The sequence below is a fragment of the Quercus suber genome, unplaced genomic scaffold (assembly GCF_002906115.3).
Source record: "Quercus suber isolate HL8 unplaced genomic scaffold, Cork oak 2.0 scaffold_1312, whole genome shotgun sequence".
Taxonomy (NCBI): domain Eukaryota; kingdom Viridiplantae; phylum Streptophyta; class Magnoliopsida; order Fagales; family Fagaceae; genus Quercus; species Quercus suber.
The window spans coordinates 1,662-12,508 of record NW_027070701.1 but is presented as its reverse complement, the minus strand read 5'-3'; the positions used below and the strand labels follow the sequence as shown (position 1 = coordinate 12,508).

Here is a 10,847-nt window from a genome sequence, read left to right as displayed (position 1 = left end):
CATAAAGACTTAGGAGAGGTGCTGATGGGACAAGTATCAACACCAACCATCTAGCATGCACATGGAAGATATGGATGAAAAGGAAAATGAGTATAAAAGAAAGGGGAGGCAACTAGACTAGGGGATCAAAAAATCAGGGAAGAAACACTGTAGCAATCTAGAACCAAACTTGTAACTACATTTAAGATCATTATATAAGAATCAGTCTCCCCGGATATTGACGAGGACATTTATTATTCATTCTACACTTGTCTATCTTCATTCTTTCACCATCAACCTACCTAATTTGTTGTTCGATTAACTAAATCCCAGTTTTCTAACCCACTTCTCTACAAATTCATTGTTTTGGGCTTTTTGGGCCTAAGTTCATTCATATTTTTGGGCTAGGAACTCAAATATGGTCCTTGCAACACCCAACATCCCAACTTTTATTTTCCTATTCTACTCATTAAAATAATATATCTACACAATAAAATAATATATTCCTAAACCATATCTATTCTCTCCTATCTCTCTTCTATCTCTAATTTTTACCTCTTTTCCACTTAAACCAAACCACCTACACCGTCCAAAAAGGCTATTAAAAAAAAAAAACACACACACACACACACATGCAGAAATCCAATACAAATCAAACCCAGATACCAAAAACCTTAACTTTCTCAAAATTTGGTTGATTTCTTAGTAGCCTAGAAATAGACCTCCAAAAATAAAAACCACTTGCAGAAACCAAATATCAATTAAACCCACTTCCAAATAACTCTCTCTCTACATCACCTCTCGTTGTCGCCACCACCGCCAACGCTGCCACCATCACACCGAACCCACTTCCACCATCGACCCAACCGCCACAACAACTCCACCAATCTCCAAAGAAATCCTGGAAATTGTGGCCCACCAAGTGAAAAAACCCAGCCACCACCACAACACCAGCTAGCAACCACCACAATAATCACAGTACCCACCACCATGCCACCACCATTCTAACCACCAAAACCCACGCCGACAACCACCAAGAGAAACCCACGCCGATCCAAACCCACACAACCCACGGCAAACCCAAACAAAACCCATGACAAACCCACAACCTAATGTTGATCTCCACACCATACCCAAACACCGATCTCTACGCCAAACCCCAAACGCCAATCTCCATGGCCGGTGACAATGGGTCAGGCCATGGTGTGGTGGCTACGGAGTTTTGAGTCTGAAGAGAGGGAGTGAGTGAGGACTAAAAGGAGAGAGAGAATCAGAGATTGAGAGACGGAGAGAGAGATGTGAGATAGAGAGTGGAGGAGAGAGCAAATTTTTTTACAATTCTAAACATTTACAAGTCCGGGTGTTGAGTGATTTTTGGCCTTTAATGCTAAATCTGTCCTACATATACCACTTGGTAGTTCGAATGCGAATGCTCTAATAGATTGGCTACCATACTTTACAGTGCAGTTTGGTTGGTTTTCATATATATTAAATATCTATTAGATATATTAAAAAGATGTATTAAATATCTATTAGATATATATTAAATAAATTAAATATAAAATATAACTTATATATTAAAAGGTGCAGTGTGATGTGGTTTTTTTGAAAACAAAACCACAAATCGCCCTACACTTGTAGTTGTGGTGCAGTGTGGTTTTGGCACCTCTATTGGAATTAGCAGTGCAATGACCACATTTTGTAATCGGCTTAGGTGTGGTCAAAGCGGTTTTTTGTACAACCCTAAATATAATACATTTTACAATTATGCTTGACTCCAAATTATGTTGAGTTGGTCTTATTTTTGCAAACTGTAAATTTAAGCAAGTTTTGAAAGTAATATATATATCTGAAGGTGAATTGAGCTATTCAATAGAAGAAATAACACCGCTTAGAATTTAAATTTTGTTATTTTATATTTAAAATACTCTAAACATATAAAAATATTCATAGCAATATAGTCATATTTTGCATGAAATGCATTTAACATAGTAATATCATAGTTAATATTTCATGATTTTGACATGATTATAGTGGTATTAGTACAAATAAACTAATTCAATCGAGGCTAAAGTTGTAATATATATATCAAATTAATGGTTTTGCAAAGAAGTGTTCGACAAGCATTACCCTTAAGGTATTGGAAGAAATTAATACCTTTTCATTAAAAGACTGATAATTCATGATAAAATTGCCTTTGTCAAGGCCGTTTTGGCTCCTTCTTCTCCTTCTTGCTTTGTTTCAATCTCTCCTACAGATGGGGCTCTCTTTCTAGGAAGTTGCACACAATTTCTTTTTTGGAAGTAAGAAATTGTTTGAAATGAATAGGAATTAATTAGAAGTTCTATTTTAACCATATTGAAGAAATGGAAGAAAGGAAATGACAAACTCCATGTCTTTACAATAAAAGCAACCGGCCCATATTTAAGTAGTGGAGATATATACTCAATAATACTGGAATGTCCATTTGATAAGTGCCATGGCATCTTAATGGGCGAAAAAAATTTGTAGTGCCAAGCATACCCAAAGTCATTAAATAAATTACATGAAGGTTCAGAATGTGGGCTATTCAATAAGGTTTGAGGCCAAAAGATTAGAGCACTTGAACACTGTGATTTGCAAATAAAACGAAAGATAAATATATATCAAAGAGATGTTCTAGTGGAAGTTTTGACCATGAACCAAGTAACTTATCTTTATTTTCTGATATAGATTCCGACTTTTGAACATCTTCAATATTTAGTGACTTATTAAGAGAATCCACAAGAACATTTACATTAAAAGATGTAGATTTCGACACTTGAACATCTTGGACATTTAACGTCTTATTAAGAGCATGCACAAGAGCATTTACATCAGAAAGATGTATATTGTATCATTTTTTCCCTTTTATACTTGTATATCATTAGAAGCTTATTAAATCAAAATGTATTAAATATATGTTTTTCTAAAAAAAAATAAGTTTATATAAATAATTAATATATCGTTTATCTTTTTATTATTTTTATACCATAAGCAGTTCATTACTTCAAAGCATATTCAAGATCTATGTTTCTAGAGATATTATTAGTATTATTCCGTGCAATGCACGGTTTAATTTGCAATCATTTTTTTTTAGAATATTAAGTATTTTAACACAGAGAGAGAGAGAGAGGATACAACACAAACTTTAAACCTCTTTAACTCACACTCATTTTCTAACATGGGATTAAAGGTAATATTTCAAAATCATTTCACACTTCAAAAGTCCTATCCCTACTTCTTTCTAGAACTTGAATCTGTTTGTTCAAATTCATCCGCCCCCTTGGTTACAGACATGGTTCATCGTAAAAGATAAGACAATCAAAATGACAATTTCTACATATATATATTTCAAATTAACCATAATCACAAAATGTAGAAATATAGGCAACAATTTGAACAGAACACAAAAAGTAATAGAGGATAGATACAAATCATCAAACACCCAAAAAAGAAAAAGACATACAAGAACCTATAAACAAGAATTATATAGCAACAAAGAGTGAAAGAGCAATTTATGAAAGAGATATACTTGAAATAAAGGGCAGTAGATAATCTTTGTTTCAAAGAATCTACAAACTCATCACCAAACCTGACTTAGCCACCTCTCCCTTCTCCTACACAAGAAATTACAGAAAAAACCTGAATATTTTTTTTTGGTCTCCAAAAACCCTAACCCTAAATTCTAAAAAAATTTTAATTTAGAACTCAACGCAAGAATTGGGCGGCTTATCAAAGAAATTTGATGCAAGGATTGGAAACTTGGTTCATTTTGCACTCTAATATGACCTTGGACAAGTTTTTAAGAGGGAAAGCGAGAGAGAGAGACGAATAGATATGGCCTTTGACAATGCCTTCGCTCACCTTTTCACCCGAAACAAACACAACCTAGTGCTTACTTTAATCTTTATCTAAATTTATTGGATTTTTGTGATACATTTTGTACATATGCATATACACTAAAATAATACCCAAATACTTTATTGAACATTATTAATGTAACTATTGAATGTCTAACTTGAACATGTTGAATAAACTTATAGTTTATCCTTTATTCTTTTGCTAGCATTATGGACAAATTTCTTATAAGGAAATCACTTGTATTGCAAGATTCATCTTCTAAGGAAATTCGTATTGATTTGAATAATCTTCTTTTAGATTCTAAGCTATGAGAAAATGTACTATCATGTCAAACCAATGGTCAAGATGAAATAAAAAGTGCATATTTATTATTTACAAAAAAGTTTCTTGTTGACCTCTTGGCCATGATTTCCTTAAAATAGAAATTAGTGGAGCATTGCAACGATTTAATCCTGATTAGTTTAAAAAATACAAAAATTGGTTGGAAAAAATCATAAAAAAAGATGATGCATTTTGTTTATAATGTTACTTTTTTATAGATATTTATAATGTTACCTATTTAGGTAATATTTTGGTAATTAATTGGAAATTGGTTGGAAATTAGTAGTTTAATGATTGCACATCAAAAAATATGATTGATTGGTTATGTAAATTGAAAAAGATGTAATACAATTATGAATAATGCTAGAGATACAAATTATTTTATAAAAAAATTTACAAACTACTGATGTGGTAAGTGATTATTGGTAAATGAAAAAATAATATTAATGGTGAACGCAGATGAAAACCAATAAGAAATTGGTCACATCAATATTTTGTAAAAACATTGTAAAATAGTTTATGCCTGTAGCATTATTTTAAAATTATTATGCAATTGTTCCAAAATATGAAAACTCGTAAAAAAAAAATTAAAATTTTATAAGTAAAAATATTATCAAAATTTTTCTAAAATACCCTAAACTTATCAATTACCCAACCCTTAAACTTAAAATAATAAAAAAGTAAAAAAAAAATAATAAAAAAAAAATATTTTTTTAAAAAAAAAATCCCTTTTGCATCCCTATTTGCCTTTCAAATAAATCTCCTCCTCTATTCAAGTGAGGAATGGGTGATACGGAGTGGCAATTTTCTCATATTCACTAATGCCTCTCTTCTCTTCTCACCCGAACTGAGCTTCACTCTCTCAGCCCTTTCTTCTTCTTCGCAATGTTGGACCAAGCTCGCCATTAATGGCCTCACCATGGTGATCAATGATGGTGAGGGAGTCTTGAAGAGGTGTAATATATATTGAACAAGATTAGGTATATTCCCTTTCTCTTTCTTAGATGATGCTTATGTAGAGTTTTATCAATCCTGTAATCTGTTGCTGAATGCGAAAAATACGACATTTTTGATGAATTTTATATAAGCATCCTGTTGATATTGACTCTTATATATGCTTTGTCTCATTTTCATACATTTCTATGATGAATTTTACAATGGATTGCCCAGCTCAACTCTATATTTCCCTCACTTCTTAAGTGATGCAGGACCCTTTGGTTAAAGAACTATAAATTGGATATTTAATATTTAAAGTCTCGTATAATGCAGAAAGGGCCGGGGTAATTACACTTTGGTGGGGTAGAGTTTCAACATAACATGGATTTTCATGAGTAATTTGATTGGGTTTAGAGGTTAGCTCTGATTTGATGGAAGCAGCGCTCCGACCTGAGTTTTCAAAGAAAAAATGGGGAAAAAGCAAAGGGAAACAAACGAGAAAAATAAGTTAGTCCCAGGTTTCCTAAGCAATTGAACCTTAGCTGATCTCACAATAGTCTTCAATAGGTTGCTGGCAACATTCCCCATCTTAAAGTCAAAAATGTTGGTGGGATACTATTATCCATAGATTGGCCTAAAATTAAAAGGTCGTATGTTGTGCACAAGGTTCCGTCTTTTGCAATGTCAAGGAGAGGTGTTTGTTATAGATTATCCTATATGCTAAAAAACAGTCCATGAAGGAAAATTAGTTCCCTTCATTTTATTTTCTTCTGTTCTTCAAAGATTTATCTTAATGTGAACCTTGATGCTTATACTCAAAATAGCATTCACTCTCATTTTTGAAGCTGCAAAGTGCCCTTTGTATTCAAATGATACAAATCTGTAGCGAAATTCTATGATATCCATGTACTTGTGGAATTGCATTTTACTGTAGTTCTTTTAAGTTAAGCTGAATCACCCGTATGGAGTTTGTCCATATTAGTTTATTTTATGAACACTATATGCTATATGGTATTTAGTTTCTGCCTGGGAGACAATTCATTGAGGGTTATCCTGGCTGACCCAATTTGAAATATTTGTGGTAGGATAAAAAATATACATTTGATTATTAATTTATCTTGGTTTTCTCGTATTGCTCAGAAAGCTTGTTCCTTTATTATGTTTATGACATAATCAATTTATTATTAAACATTAACTCACTTCTTTTCCATTATCTCATTATTTTTATTTCTTGTTATTCTAGAATTTTTCTTTTAGGATCACCATTAATGATTTTTTTTATCCAGCACTGGGCTTGTTAATGCTGATTTATATGCTTTAGGTGCTGGTACATTGCAATTGGAAGGTGCTAATTTGGAAAATTGCCAATATCAGTCAAAATTGGAAAAATGGATGCAAAATTAAGTCAATGTACTCTGTATCAATTATTGGCAGGTATTTGTCTTGTTGGGCTTAGATCATTAGCAAATATCTCATGGTTCATCCCCTTTTCATTTACTTCAGTGGGTTATATAAACATGTGATCATGGTGGTCGACTTTAACATGACTTAAAGAAAGAGTTTCAAAGAAACATAGCACGCTTTCTAATTCCAGGAATTGAGATTTATATTGAAAAAGGTGCAGACAAAACTTATCCTCCCTCTGCCAACTTTTTCATTATTTCTCACCCAAGCTTCTTTATCCCCTGAGATTTCAGAAAGATCTTGTAACCTCTCCCTATTAGGAGTTTTCGCTTTCCAAGTATCTGCATTTTTTCAAGAAAGTCATGTGCCCTTATCTCCCACTTCAAACTGTAAAACTTTTTTAAAAAATCATTACAACCATTTATAACAGATTTATGAAGGCTGATCTGCACATATTTTGGCACTTCTATTGCCCAGCATCCCTTGATTTAATCATCATGCTTCTAAGGTACAAATTCGCTGTTGCACCACCTCTGTGGTGCAAGAACTATACACACCTAGGAGACCTTTGAGATTATAGAATTGTTTTTTGTTTAGTCAAACATGTTCTATCAGTGGATTATTCTGGTGTGCATATTAGATTTCATGAGCCTTGCAATTATAGCCTTCCTTTTCATAAAATTTGGTATATACAAGATTATGTCTTTTCTGGTTACTGCATAATGAGGCTGGACAATATAGAACAGGATGGAACTGGTGACATTTTGGCCGTCGATCCACTTCTTGTAACACAACGGAACCTTTTAGCTGTGTCCGTTTTTCTGCACTGGTCACTGGTATGTTGCCTGTTCTTGACTTTGAGGTTTGTAGCTTTGCTGATTCTACTTCCAGTATGCTTTATGTTAATATATAAATTCATATGGTTTTGCGACAATATAGTATTTTATTTTCAAAATTGATGTGGGTGGGCCAGTGTTTACTCATTTATGCATTTATCTTTCATAACCTATTACATCTTTTTCTTCCTTTTCTTAGGTTTGCTTTTAATAAAACCATCCATGACCTCGGTTGGACGAATAGGTTTACTCATTGATGTCTCAAGTAATGGGTTGAGAGAATTTTCCTCCAAATTGGTTTGGAGATAAAATTCTTTTAAGGTTTCATTTCTAAGATGGAAAATACATTAGAAGCAGTGCAGTGTTTTTTTAAATGGAACAACCCCACCACCAAACCGCACACACCCCCCCCCCCCCCAGCTCTCCTCATCCCCTTAGGCATTCCCCTTCCCCTTCTCCCTCTATTTCAGCACCCTCAATCTACCCCCTACATGTAAATTGTGTGTGTATGAGAGAGATACTTTTCTTGCTTGGTGATAAACTGAACCCATCCTGAATGTGCTCTAAATGACACCCAGTTGCTCATACTTTTTCCTCTTCCTTTAATTGGGAGAGTTCTTGCCCTTTGTGCAACCATTGATTGGATCCTAAATTGAAGTCGCATGCTTTATGAGCTTCTATCCAAGTCTATAGAACTATCAACTATGCCTATTATTAGATGTTCTAATTTAATCAAAGTTCAAAATGCAACATATTACAGTTGGTGGAACATAAAATAGAATAATACGAGTGACTAAGTGAGTGAGACAAATGATTTTATTCTTCATTATGGACCCTATTTTAACCCAAAAGATACAGTTCTTGATTTATGATTGGTATTAATTAAAAGAAAATATTCCGTAAGAGAGTCAAAATTCAAGAATTTAAAATTTAGATCAGTAAATCATGGAGTGTAAAGCTTATGAACAATGAATCTAATATGTTGACATAAAATCTTAAACTATGAAAAGTTGAGATGAAAAAAAAAAATTAATGCAAAACAATTAATACATCCTTTCAAAAGTTGCCATCAAAAGCAAAACAATTAGATCCTCTCAAATTAGAAAAATTTTGGTGCCACACCCAAAACCATAACTTTGTCCACAACTCGCCCGTGTGGCGAGTTGTGGTTGGTGGAGGGGTGATGGTGGGTTCACTTGAGGACACCTCTCCACCAACCACAACTAGCTACATGGGCGAGTTGTGAGCAAAATTGTAATTTTGGGTGTGGTACCAGAATTACTCCTCAAATTATGTGTCACCATTTTAAGTTTTCATCCAAAGTTGCAGGCGTGCGTTTAATCCAAGTGCAGTTGGTATGTTCCTTCCCATGGGTTGAAGTACGGGTAGAGTACTCACTGAAAAATGAGCCGCACATCTTCTTTTTAAGAGAGTAGAATACACATCTGTTGTCTTGGACATTCGGTAGGTAAATCTTATTGCCAGCTCCTCTCGCCACAGCTGTTTCTGAAAAAGAACCCGCAGCACTTACATAGAACATTTGATCTCTCAGGTTTTTTACTGCATGCCATTTCATCCGAGACTTGTTTGGGTTCAGTGAGAAAACATTAAAACATGGAGCATGACCACACAACTCAAACACTGAAAACAACTGCCCATTGCTTTCCAACAAGTAACCTTGTAAAACTGAATCAAGCAACTCTACTGGAAATTCACTAGGAACAATATGAGTCCAATGAAACGAGTTTTGGCATTCAGGATTTCTCAAGTATTCATTAAGATCAAACACTCCCAGCTCACCACTCTCGCACAAACAGTAGCATCGCCCATTATATAATATGGGATTGCAGTTAGATAAAAGAATGCCTTTAGGAAGAGACCGTTTGAATCTGAAAATGTTCCAACTCTCTTCACCACGTCTAACGATACCAAATTCATATCCCCAAAATGGGATTCCAATAACAAAACAATCTTTTGAAGTTGGTGGTGAGGAAAAACTCATTGTTTCAAATGAATAGGGATTAGTTGGAAGTTCAATTTTTATCATATTGAAGGGATGGAAGAAAAAGAAATGGCAATCTCCACGTCTGTCATTTGCCGATAAAAGCAACCAGCCCTTCTTTGAGTAGTGGAGACGTGCCCCCAACAATGCTGGAATGTCCTTTTGATTAGTGCCATTACATTTTAATGGGTGAAAAAACCTACATTTGTTGCCAAGCACACCCAAACTCATCAAATTATATGGAGATTCAAAATCTGGGGTATCCAGTAAGGTCCGACACCGAAAAATTGGAGCACTTGAACGCCATGATTTGCATGTGGCACGAAAGTTACTTGAGTCTAGATCTAGGAAATGTTCTGACACTTGATAGAGAAATTCTGGAGGAAGTTCTGACCATGAAGCAAGTAACTCACCTTTCTTTTCAAATGAAGATTCCAGCTTTTCAACATCTGAAGATGCATATTTCGACTCTTGAATATCTAGTGAATGGAGAGTATCCACAAGAGCTTCTACATTAGGAGATGCTAATTCCAACTCTTGAACATCTTGGATATTTAGTAACTCATTAAGAGCATACACAAGACCATCTACGTCAGAAGATTGATCCTCCATTGCCAAAATCAGCTTCTACCCAAAAAACAAAAATTTTGAGCCCATACATGAATATTAGAAACATCAAGAATATAAATAACTTCCAAGAATTTTGTAACTTAATTGCACACCTTCTAGTATAACTATTGAATTATTAAAAATAAAAATGAAGGTTCTACAAGAACAAAACATAGCATTCATATTTTAAAGACCTAGTATAGTGGTAATAAATGTAATTAAACATAAATCACAGCAGTAATATTATTTAAGTGTACCCCTTTCCAAAAAAGCAACAAACAAACAAACAAATGTTGAAATCCCAAAGAATTTCCAGTGACAGCACACACATTCGCAAGACTAAACTTTTATTACTACTAAACATGTTACATAATGCAAACGGAGAAGCAATTGTTCAATAATAAAGTCAGACAACTGAACAGTATCTTCAACATACTTTGAGAATTTCTCATTGACTCATTGTCATCTTCTTTCATGTTAGTGTTTTAAAAAAAATCACTTCAAAGTTTTTTTTTTTTTTCTTATAATTGTATATACAACAAAAAAAGTAAAGTACTGTATAAGTTACACCAAATGAAAACAAATAAAGAAAAAAATGCACAATAAAAACGAAATAGTAATTAAAACCTGAAACATGAAGTAAAAGTATTAAACTCAGTGTGCGCAGAACCCTTCATATTCTAAGTGATTTATGAGATCAGAATCCATGCATAAAATTCTAGGAAAGAACCAATTAAATAACCAAAGGCAAGAGAACTATTTTTAATAATTACATGTTAGTATATTACATACCTAGCTTTTGAATTTTTTTTTTTTTTTTTTTTTGAAGAAGCTTTTGAAAAAGTTTTGGATGCGTATCAAGCAGATCAACTCCTTGA

At 33.6% G+C, this 10,847-nt stretch overlaps 1 protein-coding gene and 1 long non-coding RNA gene across 4 annotated transcripts; one reads left to right on the top strand and one right to left on the bottom strand.

The window, feature by feature from the left end:
• Window positions 1-4,937: 4,937 nt before the first annotated feature.
• Window positions 4,938-7,764, top strand: LOC111991972 (uncharacterized). Of its 3 annotated transcripts, none has more exons than XR_010627498.1 (3): window positions 4,938-5,162; window positions 6,440-7,358; window positions 7,558-7,764. It is a non-coding gene; the product is annotated as an uncharacterized LOC111991972 (long non-coding RNA). The 3 variants fall into 3 exon arrangements; XR_002880795.2 differs by lacking the exon at window positions 7,558-7,764 and having other exon boundaries at window positions 4,939-5,162; window positions 6,440-6,552; window positions 7,269-7,549; XR_010627499.1 differs by lacking the exon at window positions 7,558-7,764 and having other exon boundaries at window positions 4,939-5,162; window positions 6,440-6,552; window positions 7,264-7,549.
• An 891-nt stretch (window positions 7,765-8,655) lies between these two features.
• Window positions 8,656-9,972, bottom strand: LOC111991975 (F-box/kelch-repeat protein At1g57790). Its single transcript, XM_024023781.1, has one exon. It carries the CDS (start codon window positions 9,970-9,972, stop codon window positions 8,656-8,658), a length of 1,317 nt encoding a protein of 438 aa, XP_023879549.1.
• Between the last annotated feature and the right edge of the window lie 875 nt (window positions 9,973-10,847).

Coding starts and splice junctions, on each gene's coding strand:
- LOC111991975 (XM_024023781.1), bottom strand. CDS start 9,972: ATGGAGGATCAATCTTCTGACGTAGATGGTCTTGTGTATGCTCTTAAT.